At 35.7% G+C, this 27,510-nt stretch overlaps 1 protein-coding gene across 2 annotated transcripts in view; it reads left to right on the top strand.

Moving 5' to 3' along the window:
• Positions 1-7,830, top strand: part of LOC134741530 (uncharacterized oxidoreductase YrbE-like) — a 445,968-nt gene extending 438,138 nt beyond the window's left edge. For both annotated transcript variants that reach the window (XM_063674344.1, XM_063674343.1), the window contains exons 6-7: positions 182-337; positions 7,601-7,830. In XM_063674344.1, the coding sequence (XP_063530414.1) occupies positions 182-337; positions 7,601-7,740 (296 nt within the window). In that variant the 3' untranslated portion in view covers positions 7,741-7,830. The remainder of the gene's footprint in view (positions 1-181; positions 338-7,600) is intronic.
• The last annotated feature ends 19,680 nt before the right edge of the window (positions 7,831-27,510 follow it).

The raw sequence follows: 27,510 nt of genomic DNA, 5'->3' as shown, positions 1-27,510 counted from the left end.
CATTCATTCTTTTCACACTGTATACTACACAGTATATAAGTACGGACTAATCGCGAGTTAACTCTGTTATTTCTTATTTTAATGATAATACGTGTCTAGGATTAATAAAAAAAAACTGAGTTTTCTGGCATTGCCATGTAGCTTATCCTTAACTTTCACTTATGAAAACATTTGTTTACAGGAATGATTAAAGTTGAAAACGAGAGGCCCACCGCCGCCGTCGAGGCGTACATCGGCCACGAGGGCATCAAACAGAGTCCCATCTTCTACTCCTTCCCCTCCCGCTACAAGCGCGCCTACCAGAAGGAGCTGGAACACTTCCTCGATGTGGTTCAATGTAAGATTTTTGTATTAGATTTACTTAGTCATCTGTAACAAAATATTTGGGGCTAGTACCTGGCGTTATCGAATACCCATGGAAACAGTGGTATGAATTGGTCCGCGCTAGCGGTTGGATATCGTCTACTCAGCTTTATAGTTATAGTTAAAGAAGTAACATTATCAGTGCACAATAGTGTATTAGTGAGTTTCGGTTGACTGGTAGAGAATGCCTTCTGGCAGTAAGTCCGCCATTTGTACTTTTATCTATTGTGCAATAATGTTTAAATAAATAATAATAAATAATATGTAATTATCATAAACTGAAATAGATGTCATATATTAAAGAAAAAGTGACTAACAAAAAAAAAACGATTTGTTCCCAAAGTTGTGTATGTAATTCTCAGTTCGTTAAAAAGCTATTTTGACAATTATTAGCCAATAAAGGTCCGCGTTTTATTTCGGTTATTTTTCCGAAATACGCGGTTTCAAAGTGGCCAAAGTGCTACTCCCACTGTGTTTTACTTCATCATCTGATAGTAAAGTTCATATGTACCCACATATGTATCTGATAGTTCATATATACCCACACATATGAACTCCACAATTTAGACACAGGCAGAAAAATAAAGAAACGGTACGGTAATAGACCGATAGTGGGACCATATTTTTGACCTTAAAGTTATGATAATTCTAAAGAAGGAAAAGTGATGCTTATATGGCAGGGGACATGTTTTTAAGCATATTTGTAATTTAAGACGAAAAGTTAGAACGAGCGTTAGGTATAAATTAGGTATTTATATATTTTGATTGATGCTTTTTGAATATTGAATTAAAGTGCAAAGTTTAAGCTTCATCGTTTAAATTATGTATGACTCTTTAAACTGTTACATTTTTAGAAAAAAATTTAACGTGCTTCTTTGTCAAACTAAAATTAGCTTATTATTTTGTCGATATTGAATTAAAGTTTTAAAAATCCACAATAATATCTCTTAATTCTTAAGTTAATAGACAAAGCCGAAAAATTAGAAAAATAGGATTGCTGCTTAAATTTTAATATGCGTTTTTTGTCCTGTAAGGTCCAATATTGAATTAAAGTCTATAAAGATAAGTTTCATACTATAAAATAATATATGCAACCATATTATGAAAAGTAAGAAATTTCTGTGTGTAGCTTCCATTGTTATAGCCAAATCTATTTAAAAAGGCGCGAAATTCATACATACGCCGCGCTGGTCCGTCAAGGTGCCGGCGCGGCACGCGGGAGCCTATCGTAGCATTCGTATCTATCTATACCTATAGGTACCTCGCCTGGTCGACTTGACTTTGACTTTGACTTTTCTTGTCATTCATTAGTTTGTTTACTGTGCACATAAATTAGATGCCGATATTACGTGAAATTAATGTAATTATGACTTCAAAATGAGTACAAAATGTTTGTTATGTGGACTGATTATTTGTAGTTACTTAGTGGTCCGAGAGCTGGTAGACATTTTGGAGTAGGTCCTTGAGGCAAGCTGAAAATTTGCCTGATACTTCTCCTATCATACCCTAACTCAGCACTGGAGGTCTGGCTGCAGGGTAGCGGGGCTAAATCAACCCTTATATTTTTTAACATTTTTTAGGGCTCCAAAAAAGTTCGTGAGGCAATCTGTAATTTTTACAGGTTGAAGTTAAGTATCTAAATAGTCACAAAAAAATAAGCCTGAACATTTGGTCGGGTCTTTGACCTTGCCAGAAGATCTAAAAAGTAACGTATGGCACTTACTCGTACGTAAAATTAAGTTTGTCTACTATAGTAATTGTATGCATTACAAAGTTATTTTTGTAGTACAGTAAATTAAAGACTACTAGGTAGGATGTACAGTCAGCAATACTATTCGCTTAGCACCGTTGCATACAAACTTCTTTACAGGGGTGGTATCTTTTCTCTGCAGCTGACTGTACAATGTGATTGTAACTGACGATGGTGTATATTTATGATGTATGTTATTTATTGTGTTTTTTGTATGTTACTTAAGGGCTTCTGTTAAGGGAACGAAAATTTGATTATTTTTGCGCTACAACGCACGGTTTAGAAGATACAGCCCTGTAAAAATTATTTTCTGTTTTTTTTTTCTATTTGTTTTTTTTTTTAATGTTTATTAAGGGTCCACTGCAGGCGAACGAAAATGTTTATTATTTTGCGCTACGGCACACGGTTTAGGAGATACAGAATTATAAAGGTTTTTTGTGTTTTTTTTAAATATATTAATTAAGGGTTTCTTAGTGGAATGAAAATTTGATTATTTTTGCGCTCCGTCGCACGGCTTGGAGATACAGCCCTCTAAAAAAAAATTTCTTTTTTTTTTTTTCTTTTCTTTTTAAATGTTAATTAAGTTAAACGAAAATTTTATTATTTTACGCTACGACGCTATTATTAAATTATGTTAGATTTTGAAATTTTTATATTAAATATATCTACTTATATATAAAGTTGAAGTTTGGTTATTGAATTTTATATTATATAAATATACAAAAAAAGAAATATAGGGCTGTTTTTTTTAGAGGGCTGTATCTCCTAAACCGTGCGTTGTAGCGCAAAAATAATCTAATTTTCGTTCCCCTTTGAGAAACCCCTAAGTAACATACAGAAAACACAATGAAAAACTAAAAAGAAAAACAAAGAAAAAATACAGAAATTGTACATTTCGATGCTAGTGCGGAAAGTATGTCATACTTTACATACCTTCGAAGAATGACATTTCCGCACGTGTATCGAATAAGAAAAACAACAAGTAAGGAATTCGAAACTTTTATATTATTAATTCTGTGACATTATTGACATTAGACTTATATTGACCGGGATATAGACCGTGATTACCATTTGTATTATTTGTGAGCTCCCGATATTTCAAAACTACCGTGAATCATTCAAAACTCTAATTATTGACATTGACATTATGAAGAGGTGTTTTTATAGCTTTTATTCGACTAGAATGGATTTTGTTATTATTATTGAACCCACTTCATACAACATTATACACATTGTATTGTTTTACAAATATAAAATATTGTACTATTATTACCTAAATATCGTTATTAACGATTATTTCAATACTCAATACTCAGTAATCAACATAAAAACCTACTGTTAAAGTAAGAATACGAAAAATATACATATTTCATATTTTATTACTTACCTCTTCATCATTATAACACGTCTATTTTTTATATATTGAATATTGAAAAACCGTTCTTAATAAGTTGTCTGAATAGAACGGAACGCCTGTCAAAGGAGAGGCGTTTTTTATTTCTGCTTTAAATTTCCAAAGGCAACATTCGATATTGTTTTTATAAATGTACGATACACAAATAATCGTAATTAACGATATTTGGTTAATAATAGTACAATGTTTTATGTGTACAATTGTCTTATAGAACATGCATCTTTCATTGAAGTGGGTTCAATAATAATAACACCCAGCTAAGAAAACACCTCTTCATAATGTCAATGTCAATGATGTCACAGAATTAATAATATAAAAGTTTCGAATTCCTTACTTGTTGTTTTTCTTATTTTTTCGCAACTGTATTGAAAAACGTCGTTCGATACACGTGCGGAAATGTCTAATAATGACATACTTTCCGCACTAGCATCGAAATGTCCTATTACAGTGCTGTATCTCGTAAACCGTGCGTTGTAGCGCAAAACTAATCTAATTTTCGTTCCCCTTTGAGAAACCCGTAAGTAACATTCAAAAAACATAATCGAACAACAAAGAAGAAAACAAAAAAATAAAAAATCTTTATAGGGTTGTATCTCCTAAACCGTGCGTTGTAGCGCAAAAATAATCTAATTTTCGTTTCCCTTTAAAAGCCCCTAAGTAACATACAAAACACACAATGAAAAACTAAAAAGAAAACAAACAAAGAAAAAAATGTTTATAGGGTTGTATCTCCTAAACCGTGCGTCGGAGCGAAGAGCAAAAATAATTAAATTTTCGTTCCACTTTAAGAAACCCTTATTAATATTTAAAAGATACAACCCTATAAAGATGTTTTAATTTTTTGTTTTCTTTTTTGTTTTTCATTGTATTTTTTGAATGTTACTTACGGGTTTCTCAAACGAGAACGAAAATTAGATTATTTTTGCGCTTCAACGCACGGTTTAGGAGAGACAGCCCTGTAAAGATATTTTTCTGTTTTTTTTTTTTGTTTTTTTTTTTAACGTTAACTAAGGGTCCACTGCAATGGAACGAAAATTTTATTATTTTGCGCTACGATGCACGGTAAATTAATGGTTTCTTAAAGTGGAATGAAATTTTGATTACGCACGGTTTAGGAGTTACAGCCGTGTAAATATTTTTTTCGTTTTTTTTTGTTTTTTCTCATATTAAAAAAGGGTTTCTTAGAGGCAAAGAGGATATAATAAGATAGAGTGGTACTGTCATAGTAAATTTTGTAACCGCTTTAAATTCACTGCCATCTATCGACATACTTTAAAACTAAAAATGAAGATTTATAAAAATACATTAAAATGTATTTAAATATGGATAAATGATTTTTTTATTTGCATTAATTATTTTTATATGATTTTGACCCATGTTCTTTCACTGATATGCGTTAAAATTATAAATAACAAACGAAACCGTCAACGCCATCTATACGAGAGTAAGCCAAAACTAGTGGCGCCCTCTGATCGAGAATCAAATTTTTGTGATTTTCGAGGCACGTTTTTTCCTTAGACTGTATCCATCTATTACGGAGTTATATCTATCTTTGTTACAGGGGAACGAACATTTTACTTTTTTTGCGCTCCGACACACGGTTTAGGAGATACAGCCCTATAAAAAGATTGTTTTCTTTGTTTTTTTCTTTTATGTTTTCATTGTGTTTTTTGTATGTTACTTAGGGGCTTCTGATAGGGAAACGAAAATTTGATTATTTTTGCGCTATAACGAACGGTTTAGGAGATACAGCCCTGTAAATATTTTTTCTGTTTTTTTTTCTTTGTTTTTTTTAAATGTTTATTAAGGGTCCACTGCAGGCGGACGAAAATGTTATTATTTTACGCTACGGCGCACGGTTTAGAAGATTAAGCCTTATACGGATTTTTTGTGTTTTTTTTATACCTATATTAATTAAGGGTTTCTTAAAGTGGAACGAAAATTTGATTATTTTTGCGCTCCGTCGCACGATTTAGGAGATTCAACCCTATAAAGATGTTTTCTTTGTTTTTCATTGTGTTTTTTGTATGTTAATTAGAGGTTTCTCAAAGGGGAACGAAAACTAGATTATTTTTGCTCTACAACGCACGGTTTAGGAGATACAGCCCTCTAAAGAATTTTTTTCCTTTTTTCTTTTTTTTTAATGTTAATTAAGGGTCCACTGCAGTTGAACGAAAATTTTATTATTTTGCGCTACGACGCACGGTTCAGGAGATACAGCCTTATAAAGATTTTTTCGTTTTTTTTGTTTTTTTTTTTTAAATATTAATTGAGGGTTTCTTAAAGTGGATCGAAAATTTGATGATTGTTTTTGTGCTACGACGCGCGGTAGGAGATACAGCCGTGTAAAGATTTTTTTCTCTTTTTGTGTTTCATTGTACGACCGGTCTGGCCTAGTGGGTGACCCTGCCTGTGAAGCCGATGGTCCTGGGTTCGAATTCCGGTAAGGGCATTTATTTGTGTGATGAACACAGATATTTGTTCCTGAGTCATGGGTGTGTTCTATGTATTTGTATATTATATATATCGTTGTCTGAGTACCCATAACACAAGCCTTCTTGAGCTTACTGTGGGACTGTCAATCTGTGTAAGAATGTCCTATAATATTTATTTATTTATTTATTGTGTTTTTTGTATATTGAAAGAGGGGAACGAAATTTTTTTTATTTTTGCGCTGCGACGGACGGTTTAGGAGATACAGCCCTATATTTTTTTTTGTTTATTGTTGTTTTTTTTGTATGTTATATAATATAAAATTCCATAACCAAAATTCAAATTTTTATATAAGTAGATATACTCAATATAAAAATTTCAAAATCTAACATAACTTTTAATAGAAATGTCCTCATACATCATAAATATACACCATCCTCATAGTTACAATCACATTGTGCAGTTAGCTGCAGAGAAAAGATACCACCCCTGTATAGGTTTGTATGCAAAGGTGCTAAGCGAATAGTATTGCTGACTGTACATCCTACCTAGTGGTCTTTAATTTACTACAAAAATAACTTTGTAATGCATACACTTTGTTTAGTAGACAAACATAATTTTGCGTGCAAAAATAACTGCGATGCATACGCTTTGTATAGTAAACTTAATTTTGTGTGCAAAGATAACTTTGTAATGCATACAATTTGTATAGTAAACAAACTTAATTTTGCGTGCAAGTAAGTGCCATACTTTTTAGATCGCCTGGCAAGGTTAAAGACACGACACGACCAAATGTTCTGGTTTATTATTTTTATGACTATTTAGATACTTAATTTTAACCTGTTAAAAATACAGATTGCTTTTAGAACATTTTTTTGAATTTTGTGAAATATTATTTTGCACGCGTCTAGCAAGGTCAGGTTACCCGCTAGCCCGTTGATCTATATACCGTTGATCTACCTATATATCAATACCGTTTGATCGCTGCCTCGGCGGCGCACAGCGCGGCGCGCGCAACCATGCCGCGCGTTTGAAATGTAACGTAAATATAAGCACGGAATGCATACGTATCAGTATTTAGTGACGCACAAATTTTATATTTCTAATCTTTTGTGTGGGAACTAAGATCATTGTCATGACCGTTTAATATTAACTCTACAAACTTTAATTCAATATTGGCTATACTGCTTAACCAGAAATCAATATCTAGAGAAGCACATTGTCTACATTTCTAATTTTTTACAAGTATAATAAGCTGATCCATAATATCGTAATTTTGCAATATCAGCTACTCTAATTATTTATTTACAAAATAATTCATGTTTTTAAGTTCACCAGAAAGCACATGTTCCAGATTTCTAAAAACCGAATATTGTGTATAAATTAAAGTGGTATTGAATATGTTAAAGTTTTTTGTAACTTTAATTCTATATTTACAAAGTTATTAGCAGAAATTAAAATATTTCAATATATCCGAACGCTCACCCTAAAAATTTCTAACTTTTTACGAAAGTCTTATTTAACATGCTAACAATGACATATCGAAAAAGAAAAGACTTTAATATTATCAAAACCCATTTTTGTTCCACCGCTGGTCTATAAGTATTACGGGATGATTCTAAAAGGTCATGTTATTACAGACAAAGTGCCAATCGAAGTCACCAGCTGGCAGACACTGGCCATCAGCAAGCTGGCGACGGCGGCGGAGCAGGCCGCCCGCACCGGCAAGGCTGTAGAGCTGGACTGGAGCAAGGATGGAATACCCGCCCAGTACTCTTAGACTAACTCTTCCCGATATTGGACTCCTCTTGTAAATAATTCACAAAACTATTAATAATAAAAAATAAAAAAATACATATAACAATTTTTACACATGGCTTTATGTTTACACTTGTAACATTTATCCTACCGTGGACCATAAATAATGGCTCCTGTCTGTACACCATGGCCCAGCGTAGGCCAGTCTAAGGGGCGCAGCTATGCGGTGGAATGAGACAACAATATCACTTGCTCCCTTTTACGCATAAATGCGTCCCTTGGACTGGCCTAGAGTGGGCCATGGTGTACAGGAACCTTTAGATGTGTACCCAAGGTAAACCTATGAAGTCTTACTATACATCAAGGGCCTGACACTCTTTGATAGAGAAATATAGTCTTATTGAGATTCCTATAAGAGGAAAGAGGAAATAGTGCCATGCTTTGTCTTTATCACCGACCGGGTATTTTTTCATGGTCGGGTTATGGCATCATAGCAAGGAGGCGATGGCGAAGTACCGAAATTTATAAGTGAGGGATAAAACATACGCAATGCGACAATAATATGATTGGTCGAGTAGACTTCAGCCCACCACACTAAATTTACGGTGGGAAATAAAAAACTGAGACTGTGACAAGGACAAACAATAACAGCGCGTTGTCTGCTACTCCTACTGAAAGATACATAAGACTATCCCGTTCGGTCATTTCCCCCCCCCCCCCCCCTCATGACTATTACTAGATTAATGTAGGTACCAAACCGAGGGTTAAAGTTCGTATTGGACCCTGACTCGTACTTAACTAGGTACATACTTTACATAGATATACTTTGCGGAAGAATACTTTAAAGCTACATCGGATCGTTTCAAAGTTAAATTCTTATTAGCTTTAAGAAACATGTCTGCAATTCATTTTTATAACCCTAAAGACGCATACGAGGAGAAATAATTCTTCTTGAGGAATTCGGGTCCAGATAAAAGGTTTTACGGGTCCTCTTACGGGGCGAAATTAAACATGAATACTTGCTCCTACCTCCTGAAGCATTCCGCTCCAGTAAACGCTTTGAACACAAGGGAAGCCCAAGAAGGTAATCGGGTTTAGTAACATATATCTCCTCTACCGCAGCCGCATTTAGACAAATGACTAAAATCATCTTGACTTTATTGAAATTCCTTCCCCTGTAATATCAGCGTACGTAAATATATCTTTAGATAAACCTATGTGCACAATTACGCAGGCAGTGTAGGTACTGGATATTTAAGCCCCGTATAACTGTACCCAAGTGAGGTTTAAGGATGAACGAACGACATACAATTGTTTGTTTATTAATGAAATAAAAAGCTACGAGTGCATGGGTACGAAACTAAAGTTATTCATTGTTTGAATATACAATAACTCATACTATACAACAAAATGATCTGTAGAACTGTGTCGTTTGTATAATTATTTAACCGCAATTTGACTCCTGATCCTTGTAGTGGTGTTCCTAGGCTTCAAGAAACCCGACGTTGCCATGGCTAAAAAGTGATGTAATACAGGAAGAGGAAAGTGCCACGAAATGATGCAGGCGACTTCCAGCGTTGATAATGTCTCACGTTTTGCGATCATTAGCTGTCAAAAAAGCAAGTCGTATTGCGTCCAATCCATCCATACTAATATCAAAGATAGATATAACTCCGTAATAGATGGATACAGTCTAAGGAAAAAACGTATCTCGAAAATCAAGAAAATTTGATTCTCGTTCAGAGGGCGCTACTAGTTTGGCCTACTGTCGTATAGATGGCGTTGACGGTTTCGTTTGTTATTTAACAATTTTAACGCATATCAGTGAAAGAACATGGGTCAAAATCATACAAATAATTAATGCAAATAAAAAAAAACATTTATCCATATTTAAATACATTTTATTGTATTTTTATAAATCTTCATTTTTAGTTTTAAAGTGTGTCGACAGATGGCAGTGAATTACTGGGGTTACAAAATTTACTATGACAGTACCGCTTTAGTATAAGTTACTCTATGCTAATATTATAAAAGCGAAAGTGTGTCTGTCTGTCTGTCTGTTACCTCTTCACCGATTTAGTTGAAATTTGGCATAGAGATAGTTTGAGTCCCGGGGAAGGACATAGGATAGTTTTTAATGGGGGGTGGAATTGAGATAAATAATGAATTGCCTGTTAATTGATGTAAGCAATTAAAGCGCATGCTCAAATTGAATGATTGCCATTAGACTTTATCCAGGCGCTATACTTACTTTAGCTGCTGTCACTAATTCCACTCAGACGAAGTCGCGGGCAAAAGCTAGTGAAAGAAGATTTTCAAAATGTTTCTTTACATTTCCCACACGACTTGACTTTTTTAATAACAAATAGTAAGAGAGTAAATTAGCTCCATGTCGTATCGTTGGCATCCAGTTAACCTAGCGAGACGTGTTAATAAAAAGAGCATCAGCGGGTAGTGCAGGCAGACAGCCGCGACAAACGTAATTTAGTTGTAGTTCAAGTGGATCGCGCGACCGGAATTATTTATCCAATGGCAGCGACGGAGGCATCGCGTTGGGGCCACGGGCACTGCGCTAGCGTTGCGAACAGCGGACACAAACACATCGCTTTTATTTATGACTGAAATGTATTTTATTTATTGAAGAGATACAGGTTCTAGTTGATTATTAATTGCGTATAATGTGTCCATGAAATTATGTAGCTCACTGGACATAACAAGCAAAAGGGTATCCTTTACGCGGAGCATGTCACATTCTTAGGAGGTCAGTTTCGAGTTAGGAAACGTTCTGAGTTTGTCACTTTCGGAGGACGTCACTTTCTGAGTTCGTCAATTTCTGAGTACGTCAGTTTTTTATCATAGTAAGATTTAAGCGTACCTATACCGGCATGAACAATGGATACCAGCAATCTTATAACGGGAAACTGTCTTACAGTACAGCTACTATGATTGCTGGTATCCATTGTTCATGCCGGTATAGGTACGCTTAAATCTTACTATGTTAAAAAACTGACGTAGGTACTCAGAAAGTGACGAACTCGGAAAGTTACGTCCTCCGAAAGTGGCGTTCTCAGAAAGTGACGTACTCAGAATGTGACGAACTCAGAAAGTGACAAACTTAGAATGTGAAGTACTCAGAAAGTGACAAACTCAGAAAGTGTCCTAACTCGAAACTGACCTCCTTAGAATGAGACATGCTCCGCCTAAAGAAGGGTACTAGATAGCAGTACTTGTCTTTTTGCAAAAACTCATAAACGGTTTTAACCGATCGCAATCGCTGCCAATAGTTTTCATTGAAAGACTCTACCTACTAATAATTACTTTCATGATTTTTACATACACATTTTACTCTATAGGGTTGCAGCGAAAACTTAAACATACTTTACGTGTTTGATGTAGGTATTAGACGTACCATAAAAGCCTTTTTTTCTAGTTTTTATTTTACCACTGCCGGCGTGATTCATTTATATACCTACCTATGGGTACCTATGGGTAGGTATATAAATCAATCAAATCTAAAAAAAAATTTGAAAATATTGTTTGGTATGCCAAATTGTGGCTTTCTAGTACTAACGATCACGGAGCAAAGCCGCGGACAGACAGACGGACTTGGCAAAACTAGGGTTCGTACTATAAATCGTATTTTTTTCATATATCGGAAAAGACCGTATATATAGGGCCAAAAAATCCAAAAGAAAATAGATCACGAAATAGTTTTAGAATGAGATCCTGGTGTAATAAGGCTGATTAGTAGCGCTTTCGATTCAAGTGTTCAAAATCAGGTCGTGATTTCATACTAATTTGAAATTTAGTCTCCGAGCATCTCGCTCACAATAAAGATCTAATGGGGTTGGCAACTGTCAAATGTTTGCATAGATAGCGCCATCCTAGCTGGCCCCTTTTTCTATGAAATTTGGCTTAAAGGGCTAGCATCAAGGGCATAAAATTCCTTAAAAAACCGGCCAAGTGCGATTTGGACTCGCGCACGAAGGGTTCCGTACCATAACGCAAAAAACGGCAAAAAATCACGTTTGTTGTATGGGAGGCTTAAATATTTATTTTATTCTGTTTTTAGTATTTGTTGTAATAGCGGCAACATAAATACATCATCTGTGAAAATTTCAACTGTCTAGCTATACATCATGTTCATGAGATACAGCCTGGTGACAGACGGACAGACAGACAGACAACAGAGTCTTAGTAATAGGGTCCCGTTTCTACCGTTTGGGTACGGAACCCTAAAAAAACAAGGGATTGTCAGAGCAAGCTCTGCTGGCGCCATCTGCTAAATACGAGTACTTCAACCGGCCAACCCCAGTTTTAAAGTTCGATTTCCGTTCTTAAAGATAGTGTGCCACACCACACCACCCCACCTGAATGACAGACGATATTGGCACAAAATCTTCAACTTCTTGTTTATACTGTAAATTACAACGACGGTACGTATTAAATATTAATATTATGTAAAGCTAAGTAGGTCCTTAGCATTAATATAGGTGATATAGGTATTATTCTGTGGCGAAGTAACAATCGCGGAAATGTTTTCCGCACGAGTGCAACAGTCCCTCTCGACGTGGGTCTAATTGAAAAATGCAGTTAGTTCTTGCACTCATTCGTACAAGTGGATAGACGGGTACTAACCACTAGGTGGCATTCATTGATAAAGATTCACGTATAAACGTGTATAAAATACTCGTTATTATTTTTTATTACATACTAGCACTAGGTACAATAATAAGATAAGATACTTATAAATAAGTATTTCTTTGGTTTACTTGACAAGATAAAATTAATATTAAATTCTCAGATCTGCCTGCTATTCCTTGGAACTGTTGTGTAAATAAAATCACACCAAAGACGACCTTTGCTGGTGTAAAATTCAAATTAAATATATATATATATATATATATATATATATATATATATATATATATATATATCGCCATTATAGACAAATTTTATCAAATTATCCGGTATTCGGCATTATAAGGACTATGCATATCAACATGTCGGCAACGCGTTGTTTAATTTTACGCTTGCCTGCGCCCAATATTTATATCATCAGCCACTTCATAACCATCAGGCGGTTCTGGCGGCATTGGCCTGAAAGCTGCATTTTGCATTCGTGTAATATTTTACTACATGGCCTAAGCTCGAAACTTCTGCATCCAGAATAACTAATTTTATCACTGACCGTCTTCAGTTCAAATTAAAAAATACGGTTTTTTTTAGATTTCACTTTTTTATTTTCGTAATAAGAATCAGTTTTTTTCGGTCGTAGATTCGTAGGTAATAAGAAAATGTATCCCAACCATGCCTTTTCGTACCTTTTTCGTTTTTCTTCTTCTACCTATAAGAAAGTAGGTATTTTTTTCAGAAATTTGCTGAAAGAAAAACGTATGTATAGCGGCTTACATGCAGCAACTAACAAAAATATACCAAATTCTAAGTAAAATGGCTGTGAAATTACAGACTGACATTTGCCGGACGTACAGATGGACATAAAATTAATTGACAATTTAATATACAGTGCGGAAAAAAATTATTGGCCCTGGACGAGTGTAAGACCTGGAGCGGTATTCGACATGCGTTAAGTGACGTTTCGTGTTGAACTTCAGTTGAATGGAAGAAATCGTGTGTTGTCGAATAGGTAAATTTGACATTAGCAATCCACAGTTAGGTGACAACGAAACCAAACCGAACCACGCAGAGTTCAGAGCCATTTTAAACCGTATAGTAGTAAGAAAACAAAGTTGATTTTTGTTGCATAATTTTTTCAATGAATGAGTTTTGGTGTACAACCAAATGATACTTTCCACAGTTGATGAACAAATGATTCATTCCACTGTTGAACTGATGTTGAAGCCGAAACTGACAGTTGTGCATCTCGAATAGAGCCCCTGATGTTTATTGGAGAAATTTTAACATTAACTGAACTAGTGTAATAAAATAAACAAAGTTGTTTATTTTTCTTAGTCAGTTCGATTCCCAGGCGATACAAGTGAATTTAAAATAAAAATCTGTGAATGCAGTTTTGTTTATTAAAAAAAAAGAATGTTTCCTTTAAGTAAAATGAGCTAACTTAAGGTTATGCACTTTCTCTCCAGGGCCCATAAAATTTTTCCACACTGTATATTAGCTTAACAGGTTGGCTAACTTTAACATGTACAGTCAGCATCATGATGAAACCACGCTCCAAAAGTATCTGCCATCCTGGAATTATTTTCCAAGTAGACGTATATCTGTACAGTTCGCGTTCTAAAGTATCTGAAACAGTCTAATTGTTCTATATATAGGTACAGGCACTTATATCTTTTTGTTAAGCTATCAGAGAATGGTAAATACCTTTTTATTGCTCATGCTCTGAAAGAGGGTCTTTGTTGTTCTATTTAAAAGGTGTGCAGAAAATGATACGTGTCTGCACTAGAGCATTTTACGTTCGAAGTACGATTTTTTTAATTTTTTTACGATAAGCAATTGAAATTTGAGTTTAAAAGGGTTTGTTATACAATTTCTATTCTGATATTTGGCTCTCCATTCCATAAATAACTATACTTTTGCCTAAACTGTGAAAGTACCCTCAAGAAATACTATAAAACATTCATTTTACTTTCCTCGTATTCGAAATGAAAAGTAGAGTGCTTAACTTGGGTGAAAGGCATCATTTCAGCCTCTGACTATTGGCGCTCGAACGCCTCGGCTCAAATACCTCGGCAGAAATGTGCCTTTCATCCCTTAATTAACAATCTACTATTGATGCGCAGTCTGATTAGTTACTTTTGTTGCTGACTGTACTGATAGATATTTCGATACACAGAGTGCATGGCATGTCGCTTCGTATCGCGATATCAGTAGGCTGCAGCGCCTCCTGCAGCCAATATTATTCGATAATTGAACATGTACGGCGTTAATGAAATTTTCACTTGGCAACGGACATCACAGCTCAACGTGCAGCCATCATATTATGGAACTACAATATGCTTAATACGCTATAAACTCGAGTAAACTATTGATTAGGTCTAAGAACAAATTAAATTATTTTCTATGAAAATATTTTAATTTGTGTTTTTTCAAGTAGACACACTACTATTTAAACTATAAACTGAAATAAATGTCATATACGAAGGAAAAAAATGACCAAAGCCTCCAATGTCTAGAGCTGGAAACGAACCAGCGTCCACCGTTTACCGGACAGGTACCTGAACCTTTCGGCTATCTGGTCACGGTGGCATGGGTCGAAATTTCCAAGTATATGACAATTTCCCGAAGGCCAGGGGGCGCCACAATCCTTCGGGAAATTGTCATATGGGACGCTGGTTCGTTTCCAGCTCTGGACATTTGAGGCTTTGGTTATTTTTTCCTTCGTATATGCCATTTATTTCAGTTTATTGATTAGGTACCAAATAAGTTTGAACATTAGGTACGCTTTTGTAAACAAGAACTATATGGTAGACGCGAACAACCCGAAATATTTCAACCTGATGGAATGAAGTAACTACGAGTAAAATATATTGTTTTAACTATTCTTCGTATTTTTAGGAATGTCCAAATTTATACCTAAAATACCGGTCAGGTGCGAGTCGGACTCGCGTTCCAAGGGTTCCGTACATTACACAATTTAATGAATGTATATTTTATGTGAAACATGAGTGAAATGTTTTCAAAAACCCGTAGGGGTCGGATCAAAAACTAAGTAATAAGGTCCGATTTACGCTTGACTGCACATTTCTAATAGGTTTTCCTGTGATCTATAGGTAAAGATCTGTTTTGTGTATTTTTTTCAGAATTTTAGACCCAGTAGTTTCGGAGATAAAGGGGGGGGGGATGGTCATATTTTGCCTTTTTTCTTGAATAACTCTTAAAATGTTTATCCTAAAATTATAAAAAGAAATATTTGAGATTCTCATAATGAGCTCTTTCATTTGATATGTAACACGATATAGTTCAAAAAACTTTATTTTTTAATTTTCTCATTTACCCCCCAAAAGTTTTCCCGTGTTTAAAATTCATTTGTTTACGTTACATGTCCGTCTTTGGGTCATAAACTTACATATGTATACCAAATTTTAACATAATTGGTCCAGTAATTTCGGAGAAAATAGGCTGTGACAGACGGACAGACAGACAGATAGACAGACAGACAGACAGACACGCAGTACGCAGTGATCCTATAAGGGTTCCGTTTTTTCCTTTTGACGTAAGGAACCCCAAAAAGGAATACATTCGTACGGTTCTCTAATATCGCAGAACCTGCGCGTACGGACGTGCCAATTCGACCTGCGATTGCTGTTATTGAAGTCACACAATAAGTGTCGTGATGAGCACTCCTCAATGTGACCGCCATATTTGATGATTACTATTTCAAAAATATTTTTAGGGTTTCGTACCTCAAAAGGAAAAAACGGAATTCTTATAGGATCACTCGTGCGTCTGTCTGTCTGTCACAGCCAATTTTCTCCGAAACTACTGGTCCAATTAAGTTGAAATTTGGTACACATATGTAAGCTCGCAATATATACATTTTGACCGCTTAGTCTCACTGCGTTCGAGCGCCAATAGTCCGAGACGGAAATGGTGCCTTTCACCCGAGTTAAACACTCTACTTTTCATATCGAATGCGAGGAAACAAAACAGGACAAGGAAATTTAGCAAAATCAGTAATTAAAGTACCTAATAGACCTACGGCCATGATTTTTTTCCTTAGGACTTACTTGCAATCGGAGACTTTTCATGTGTGAAGATAAATAACCCCTAGCAAAAAACATTTAGATTGCAATATTTACGAAAACACACATATTTTAACACACTGCAATTTTACCTGTAATTTTAAAATGGTTTGACACGAAAATAAGCGGGATTGCCTCTTACTTTTTAATTTTTTACTTTTTCGTTCTAAAACTCCCAAATAGTCAATGGCATCCCAGTCATTTAGCCAACATAATAAAAGTATAAAAAAAAATGAAAATATTAAATTACAATTTAATGAATAAAATAAGCAATTTATCTTATATTTTATTTTATTATTATGAATATAGTGCTAAATAACTTTAAAACCCATTTAATAACGTTCAAACGTTTAGCTGTCGCTGTATAAGATTCTGTCTTTGCTCATTTACGCAAGTGTAAGGTTTAAAAATAAAGTTTTTTAAACTATATCCTGTTACATATCAAATGAAAGAGCTCGTTGTGAGAATCTCTAATATATTTTATTTGATATTTTAAAATAAATTGTTTATCTCAAAAACTACTGGGTCTAAAGTTTTGAAAAAATACACAAAATAGTTCTTTACCTGTAGATGACAGGAAAACCTACTAGAAATGTCAAGCGTGAGTCGGACTTAATTATTTAGGTTTTGATCCGACCCCTACGGATTTTTTAAAAACATTTCACTCACGTTTCACAAAAAAATACATTGTTAAAAATTGTGTAATACGGAACCCTTAGAACGCGAGTCCGACTCGCACTTGGTCGGTTTTTTACACATCTATACTATTAACTTTACAAGCGGCAGTTTTTATTTATTGAAACCTTATACGCAAAAAACCTAAGTACCTACATACCTAAATGGCAACAAAATGGGTTTGGGTGGAGTGGGCAAACGAAACAAGGAGACAGTTTTCATTAACTGCATGATTTGACAAAACACTCTAATCGCATTACCAGTCATTGGAAACAAATTAAATTGTCTTGTTACTCGGATTTTTCCAACACAAATTACTTTTATTTATGTATATAAAAACTAAAACTAAAATGAACGTCAATATAATAAATAAAATGAATGTGATTTTATTTTCTACTAGCTACATATGTAGCGGATGTTGAAAATATTTTTCAGTGAATATTAAATAATTTTTCGATAGGGGATTTCATTTTGAGCGGTGGTCGGTTTACAAAGGTTAATCGTTAGCATAAAACACGCTACCATAAAGAACGTTTCGCCATTCATGAGCGCAGCGAGTCAGACATCTCGCGTTATTATAGTCGTAAAGTTCGCCCTTTCCTTGCATAATGACATGACGAATTGCGTTCGCGATATTTTTGCTTCTTTATACGATGAGGTCATTACGCGCCAGTTATGACGTTAAAGGCCGGGGAGGAATGTGCTTCCGAATTATTTGTTACGAAATCCTATGCAGACGTCGATTGAAATTTCACCGAATTTAGTTGCCGCTACAAAAAACGCAGCACACGCAAACTTTTTATTTTAGTGCAAGGCACTAAATAAATGATAGTGAAGCTCAGCAGTGGTTTGTTTTGTTTTAAAAAAGTTTGGAGGAAATTTAAAATGAATTCGGTCTCTGCGATAATGGAGGTTGGGGAGTTTCGAGTGCCTAACACTGAACGTGTGGCTGGCAAGCTGTGTGAAAAAGTACAAAAGTTGGTGGTTGCCGCCGTATAAAACGGGCTGCGAACATAAACACATTTATCGCGCAATATGTCATTTTGCCCACCTTTGTAGAAGCGTTTTACAACGCCAAAACCGGTATGTACCTAAATCTGATTAATTACTTATATCTTTAGCGATGGAAAGATAGCATACTCTTATATATAACTCGCATGAAAGTAGTAGGTACAATTAAATCAATAGGAAATAGGGCATACATATATTTTGTCACTCCTGTGGACTACTGGTTTGTATGTATATACAATAAGTAATAATTTTATCACACAAGGAGTACCTCTTTATGTGGGTAAGAGTTAAATTCGTAAATTAGGCTTTAAAAAGCCAGGGTGTTGTCACGTGTCTACAGGAGACCCAAATAGTATGACCCAAAATTCACATATTTAGACTTATAATTTTATGACGTGTCTAGAAACGAATGAATAACAGGGGTTTCCTGACTATAAAATTCCAACTTCAACTTTTACTTTACTACTTCGTTTCGATCTTAATTCTTCTTCGAACTTAAATGCAAGTTAAAAGCTTATAGTAGTGAGCACTTTCCTCAGATTTTTTGTTGTAAAGTTGGTAAAATCCTAGATCAAGTTTTCACAAAGTAATTTATGTCTTCAGTGCTAATAAATTTAATTATGCAATATGATATCTAAATACGTTTGGCAACAAATTTTATCGAAGTAATACCACATGTGAGTACGTAAATATATTTAATTATTTATTTAAACTGTATTGCACAAAAATGTATATACAACATTGTACAAATGGCGGACTTAATGCCAAATAGCATTCTTTACCAGTCAACTATAGGGCCAAACAGAATATAACAGAACAACAGACACAAAGCAGATAAACAGAATACAATAAAACAGAATATACAGATAATTAAGAATTGTATTCTTATGACTGTTCTCGTCAAAGTAGGTAAACAATTTTATCTCTCTTCTTCTTCTTTGTGGGTCCCTCATTACTGAGGATCGTGACCATTTGATTTTGCAGCTCCTGTGATTTCCATATGCCAACAACGGTTGCTATCTAACTTTGGCCATGTTATGCGTAGAGGTGATGAAAGTTTGAAGAAAATGGTCGTGCTCGGAAAAGTCGGAAAAGTGAAACGCGAAAGACCGCAGGGCCCCTCACCAACTTGATGGCCCGACCAAGTGAAGAAGGCCACCTCAGGCAATCTCCATCAAGCGGTTAGGGAGATCGAGAGCGATGGAGACAAATCACAGGAACAATTTTATACGTCAACATTAAACAAGAGGTTGCTAATTTGAATTAAAGTAAGTAGGTATTTTAGTTTATATCATTGCCATCTTTAATCATCTGGGGGCACGGTAGTGCCCCCGCCAAGTCGAGCAAAACAAAGAGGCGCGGCCGTACCATCCACATTGCACATAATGCTTTACTCGTACCGTACTCCTAAATATTGTGTAATGCTCAAGCTGCATGTTATAGCACTAGCGTTATGTTCAATTAGAATTATTTTTAATAGTTGACGATGATCCTTTATGACATCATTATGCAGCCGTGCGATGGCCAAGTCATTATACGTATTAAAAATTAAAGATATCTAATATTGATGCGGTTAACACCCCCTGGCACTGACTAAAATAACCGACTTGGTATCACATTACATTTCTAAACTTTTTTGTAGTGAAGTATTGCGTTGCGAGACTTGCTTCTTTTTACTTGTAATGTTTTTGATGGGAGTATATTACTGGCGTAGACGTTGCAATCAGTCAACGTGGGGCAACTCGTATCAACTGTTGTGGAGTAGGGACTCCACGTAGGTACTAGAGTGCTCCAGGAGGAGCTATGTCATTCGACAGGTGCGTTGGCGGAACAGGGCCCTCTGCTTCTAGCTTGCCTTAGCCGGCTGTCCAGAGCGGAGTTTACAGCAATACACCAATGTTGCCGTTAGTGGAAGCCCATCTTGTGGGGAATTGGATACCGCCATCCGGGGTAAATGGGACGGCGGGGTGATTAGAGATACAAACCGGGAATGCAATTTACCTAATAATTTCTTAAAATGTACCCACACAAATTGTATACCTACCTACGCGTACATACGACCTATAAATCAACAGTGCCAAGGGTCAGTGCATAGTCAGAAAGTGCAAGGTATTGTGCAATGGCAAACCAGCTATTAACATTTGAATATCCATGTAATACAGTACATAAATAAATACATCTTAAAACATACAAAAATCGATGATTTGCGGTGTCATAATGAGTAGGCACGTAGTTATTTCGAAAGCTCAACAAGAATGGAGTGTTTCTTGAATAATTTCATAAAAATAAACGAGCAAATCTCCTCCTCATCGGAGTGGGAGAGCAGTTCGTGCCTGGAATAAATTTCTTCAAAGGGATCGTTTTCAATTTCATGGCTCAATCTTCGGGATCTCACTGAGAATATGTAAAAGGGCATTTGTCGGTGTCAACACAATGTAATGAGCCCTCTCGCATTAACTACGTGCTTGTGGATCTTATCATCGTTATCCATGCCACAGTCTAATAATATATGCCATTTGAGTCCAATATTGTTCCTTACAATCGACATCGTCTCGACTCTCGATACTAAGGAAGGAGTTTGGGGTTTGCTAGGGCGGCTTATATAACAGCACTGGTTAATAATGAGCACCGTAAAACACGGGTTAATCCGAACAGCTTTTAATAAAGCTTGATTATTTTCTCCGTAGCTACTTTTCAAGTAAATGAAGTAACAATCTTTACAAAACGAATTCTTACTATTTACTTACATTGTTCTACGCTGGAATTGTGGGTACGTTGTTTTCTTGCGTCATAAAATTCTATAAAAAAATATCATTATCTTAAATATGGCAAAACCATAATACTAATGTATTAGTTTTTTTCCATACTAGTGAACTTACCTATACCTACTTGTAATAATAATAATAAAAATATTTTTATCTAAATCAATATCCTAACCTCCCTATAATATATCCAGACACCATAAGCTAACGGCCTATATTAACAAACCTGTATCTGTGGGTGCATCGTAATTTTAAAAATTGGAAATTGAATTTCTGAAATAAATAATTATTTAATTTAATATAATTTAATTTAATTTAACTTTACGCCATCGATAACCGATACCTTTGCCGATACCTCAATTACATTCAAATTTAGAACATCTCTGAGAAACAAAGAAGTTTGATTTGGCCTCTATTCTAATATCAGTCGAGATGACGTTTTATTCGAAATGTAGTGTCAGTTGCAAACAATGTTGACAAATTTCGCATGTTACTTGATGTCGAAAGATATGGCAGTCAGTCGGCCCCCGACTCTAGTTTGTCTCTGAATAAATAAATAAAAACGGATGTGTGACATGCGCTAACAAGTTTGCATTACCGCCATTTGACGTTTAATTCGTTTGTAAGTAAAAGTATACTTTGTTTTGTTGAAGCTTATGATATTGATGTATACATATAAAGCAGTGTATGTAACTGTACATAATTAGGCATTAAAATACCCGTGTGATCCTTTTATGAAACTCATTTCATTCGTTTCATAAACCCACACTCGTATTTTAATGCCTTTTATTATGTATCAGTCACATAAACTACTATTTTATAATTGTAACCAACCCTATAATGGGACTGGCACCAGTATAATGGGATGGTATAGACAAATCCTGTAAAATAAGTATTTATCATCAGTTTTTAAACACTAGCAACATTGTGCCATAAACAAGAGCCATAGAGATGCTTGTTTTATTTTTCATTGTTTTTTGTTAGTTTTAAATTTAATGGCGCCATACATCCCATGACTGGAGCAAAAACACATAGTTTTAATTTGTTAATAATATTGAAACCAATTGTAGTATCTATACATCTTTAAATACATGAAAAACATAAAAGAAGAGAAGAAGATAGGATATTCAACTTTTAACGCATGACGCGGTAGAAATTTTGCAGGTGTCGGTGAAAATTAAAAAATGCTTCAAATTTTCTCTTAAATGTTCCATGATTGGTGCCGTTCATACTATATGAACTGTAATTGGGATAAAGTGGGCCGAAAATCGTTGATCTCCTTTAAGCTCAGCGTATGTTATATGGTATTTTGTATCTATGTATAGAGAGGGAAAACAAAATTGCTTCCCATTACATTACCCCTTTTTTAAACAGACAACTATTAATTTAGACTGACTAAGACGAATTCATTTCTACTTATTAGTCACGAAAGTTACTGTAGGTACTATTAAAATTGACATAAAATTAAGAACATTTATTAAAAAAACAAGCTGGTTTGAGGTACTGAATAATATATATATGTAGGTACTTCTCTGAGCGAGGTAACTATATTACAAAGACCGGGTATTTCGAAATCTTAATTACTGCCAGTGGCAAGACAAGTCGTTTCTTTAGTAACTCCTTTGGTTTGGTTCCTTCAATTTGCTTTATTAAGGTTTTACTCGTAATTCAAAGAAATAATGAAACGGAAAACTGTTTCATGATAGGTACTCGGTTGCTTTGATTAGGAAAAATATTTTATTTAAACACCTAAATACTATACTGACTTGAGAGGGGATATATTGTATCATAGTATTACCTAACTAAAGAGAAATAAAATACTATCAAGATAACGAGTTTGGGGAATAGGCCGGCCGTTGCGTAGAGACTGCCTGTTGCCATTTCCTATTTCATAACGGAGTCTACGATATTATCGCCAAATACAATGTCCGAAAGGTATTTTCAAGAGTTTCTTAAACAATACGGAATAGAACAAAAGTCAGCCAAGTAAACGCACACATGTTTTGTTTATTGAACGAAAACCTTATTGCGAACTAAACGCCCGTGTAGAGATTTGCTATTCTTCTTTTCCTTTGACAGTGAAGTTCCCGCTATTGCGAATTGTTTCAGAGGAACATTTCGCCAGTGGAGCAGTAATAATGTTTGTTCAAGAAATTCAAACGTAAAACTATTGCGGCACTTGGTGAGGTGAGGAGTGCGCGGTGTGGCATAAACGTCTCCGCCATATTGAGTCGCGCCTTCGCCTATCAAGGCATTTGCACAAATATTCGATCGTCGGGATATAGAAGCATAACAATATGAATATTTATTTCGTCCTCGTACGAGTATTACAATGTTTGATGAAACGTCCCGCTATCAGATTGTTTGGCCCAAAAATATTTTGCTGACGTTTTTGTCGGCTCGCACCGCTCATTATTTATGACATGCGCTTACGTGCGAAGTCGAGATTTGATCTTTTGAGATGCGATCTAAATTGTGGGAATTCACGGCGTACATTCACCTAATAGAGAGTACAGGATGTCTTATGGATAGTATGTTGTTCCCGAAAGGTTTAGTAATGAAGCTTTGAAAACGAAACGTCACAATGAGTGGAAAGAGTCGTAGTTGATGAAGCTGTGTTCGACGGCGCGGGTGAGGTGAGATTGCGACCCTTTTGATTACACAATGTTGGCTTTCATCCCTTGTGCAAGTCTCGCTCCGGATATCTTTTGTGATTCGACTTCGGTTACTGCGGTACGGCATACTAATATGAGGCGAGTAAAGCCGAAATATGTTCGGGATAATTTTACAAATGAGCTTATTCTACTCCGACAATATTTTCATTAATTGTGATATGAAAGCTTTATTTAATTTGTAAATTAATTAAGACAATTTTTGACAGTTTTTGACCCCTCCCAGAAAAAATAAAAATAGGCCGACCCCCTCACCCCTGTTTAATACGAGTATTTATTACGTAAGAATCTGAAGGAAAAATTAATAAACGTGTATTCATCCGGTTTGTTTTAATATTTATTTTCCAAAGAAACAATTTTTAGAACGTTATTCGTATTTTTTTCTTTATCATTCATATTTACATTATACATATAGATTTTGCGTCCGCACTTTTTGACGACCGGTCTGGCCTAGTGGGTAGTTACCCTGCCTGTGAAGCCGATGGTCCTGGGTTCGAATCCCGGTAAGGGCATTTATTTGTGTGATGAGCACAGATATTTGTTCCCGAGTCATGGGTGTTTTCTATGTATTTAAGTATTTATGTATTATATATATCGTTGTCTGAGTACCCATAACACAAGCCTCCTTGGGCTTACCGTGGGACTTGATAAATCTGTGTAAGAATGTCCTATAATATTTATTTATTATTTATTTATAAAAGTATAATCTTAACTGCGCATTTTTGTGATCTTACGTAAATATTTTCAAGACACCCTCCCACACCCTTGAAAGAAACTATTCCTCAGATAAAATACATGCATATGACATATTCATTTACGATGCCGCTTTAAGAGGAGGCGTCAAGCCAGGAAATTAGGTGGAACAAAGTAAGTAAATATTCTTTATTGCACCAAAATTATACATTTTACTACTCCGACTGCGGCTCTAGAAATAATGCTAGGACTCCTGCCACTACACATATACATACAGAAAGAAGTGGCTGCCACAGCTCTTCGTTTGAAAAATCTAAACCTATGGACATCTTTCAGCTCATCGCACAAGAAGATCTATGAAAATACGATCTTAAAACTGCCCATGCTGGAAGCGCCCATCGACAAAATACCAAAAACTATGATCTTCTGGAAAGATTACGCCATATCGTTAACAGAAGATCCGAAAGAAGGACTAAACCAAATAAACCTAAGAATATTCACAGATGGCTCAAAGACAAACGAAGGGACAGGATGTGGTGTCTTCTCAGAGGACCTGAACATACACATCACAAAGTCCCTTGGTGAACACAATACGGTATTCCAAGCTGAATGTTTAGAATAATAGAAGCTTGCAATGCTATTACAAGACGACAAGTGAAACACGAAACCATACTTATACTGTCAGACAGTAAATCGGTACTACAAGCGCTATGCAGCGACAAACTTACTTCAGAGCTTATACTTGAATGTCATCGAAGCCTCACTGAAGTGAGCAAAGAAGGCAACAAAGTAACAGTACAATGGATAAAGGGGCATAGTGGATCAAGAGGAAACGATGCAGCGGATGAACTGGCCAGGAAAGGTTCAGAAACACCGGCATATGGACCCGAGCCAATCATGCCCCTACCAATATCCTACATACACAACCAGCTAGAACAACATCACAGACAACTGCACAACAAGTACTGGAATGAAATGAAGACATGCAGGCAAACCAAAGAAATTCTACCGGAACTGAACCACAAACTGACCAAAATATTACTGAAAACACCAAGAAGCCAACTACGTAAAATAGTAGGATTAATAACAGGACATAACACACTAAACAAACACCTACATATTATGGGTAAAACGGACAGCCCCATGTGCAGAGCGTGCATGGCAGAAGAAGAAACAACAAAACATATTCTGTCATAACTGTAAACAGGTAGAAGTATATAGGAGCAAATACCTAGGGAATCCATGCACACTAAAGGAAGCAACTAGCAACCTGAAGACCTTGCTAGGCTTCGTGGAGGAGCTGGGGTGGTTAGAGTAGCGCTACCTCGTTTCACGCAAAATAGGCACATTGGATGTCGAGTTGCGGAAAATGCCCAGCAAAACTAACTAACTAACTACATGTAAAACTACAAAGAAATATTTAAAGAAAAAATAAAGTATTTGGCGTGCCACGCTAAACTTGCCGTTTATCTTATGTAGAGTAACGTACAGAACTGAAAATTAATGAAAATTAGACATTTCATGATTTTTAGGGTTCCATACCTCAAAAGGAAAAAACGTCTTTCAAAATTAATCGTCTTTCAAAGCTCTTCATTTTGATAACCTACTCGATAGGTTTGAATTATATATTTAGTAATAAAACGTTGCGTATTATGGCATATTAAGTCCGCCATATTATTTTTATAATGACGTCACAAAGCCTATATCAACCGGGATGACGTAAGGATTCTAATGATATATCTAAATCTGTTCAGCCATTTAGCTGCTAGGGTGGAATAAAGAAAACATGAATGCTGAAAACAATGCACTCACTCTATCTACACAGAGTTGAACACATTTGAAGATGCGTTCGAAATGACCGTTATAGAAAGGGTTTAGGTCCGTAGTGCCTCAAAATCTCAGTGGAAGTGTGTTCTGCTCTGATAAGAAAGAATACGTAAGAACATAAAAATAAAAGTTCACATCGAAGGAACAGGGAAAATGTCGTGGAATAATATTTGGGATTTCCGTTTTATTTGAGAGCAGACCCTCTACGAATGAAGACAGAGATTTTCCGAGATGGCCCTATCAAACATTTATAGAGTACCTACATAAAAGGACAACACTTAAGAACAGTTTCAATAAGTGTTGAATGTAACAACCGAAGCACTTGGTACAGACAAAAAAAATCGATGTTATTTTATTTATTACGTACCTGTTTATCATTTCGATACAGTGAATGGAAAGTATTTAAGTACTTTCATTTACTTACTTGCTTTTTCTAACGCGATATTAAATCTAGTATTACAAAGCTGTTTGGTGTAATGTGGAGGTGTGCTCTACAAAGGATCGCGAACCTAGTGCAGCTAATTATTAAGAGCTTTAACGTTTATTACAGCGGAGGGCCAAAATACAAATTATTGATGCGGCTTGAGCGAGCGTGGGTAAGCGCCTCGTATAAATGCAAATGAGCCGATTGTACTCTTCCTTGATTAGTCTAAAACATTTAGTTCATCTTTCCTACTCGTAATTAGTTCCGTTTCCTGCTGGAGCGGAATATTTAAAAACGACGTGTTTGACGCGTAACATTAAATATGCAATGCGTGTATAAAATCCGGGCGTTTGACTTCTTTGTCACATCGTTCGTATAACAAAGAAATTCGATTTTGGGGAAAATGTGCAAATAGTTTGATGTTTGTATTTCCCTTGTGAAAATGTTATTATAGTACGTCCCGTTAGTGTGCTTGCTGCAGGTGAAACATGTGCACTGCATTAACAGGCAAGTTAGCTGCTCGCTGAACGAGAATGGGTTTGGCCGGTCGAAGTATTTGGCAGATGGTGTCAGCATAGCTTGCCCTGTCAATCCCTAGAACTGTGTCAAATTTTTGTTTTTTTAATGCTTTGGATGCTAACGGGGATGAAAAAGGGGCAAGCTATGATGGCGCCATCTATGCAAACCTTTAACAGTAGCCAACCCCATTGGAATGTGACGTCAACAAAGGGAGCTAAGGCTGTTCAGTACATAACTCGAGTACCTATTTATTTAGCAAACAGGCCACAAGAGCGCACTTGTAATTTAATCATATTAAGACATATTTTACTCAAAACAAAAACACATTTTTCGTCAGCGTTGTTTCGTCACCTTTAGCTTAATTGGTGAAGCGAAGCGCCCTTTTGCCCTTAAGGTGGTTCACCGGGATTCCCGGATTAGGGTTCCCGGTCCGGGAATGTCCCCGATTGTACCTAATCAGTAAAAAAATCATGATTATTCATAAAA

This window comes from Cydia strobilella, chromosome 5 (genome assembly GCF_947568885.1).
Source record: "Cydia strobilella chromosome 5, ilCydStro3.1, whole genome shotgun sequence".
Taxonomy (NCBI): domain Eukaryota; kingdom Metazoa; phylum Arthropoda; class Insecta; order Lepidoptera; family Tortricidae; genus Cydia; species Cydia strobilella.
This window is presented reverse-complemented; position numbering and strand designations above follow the sequence as displayed.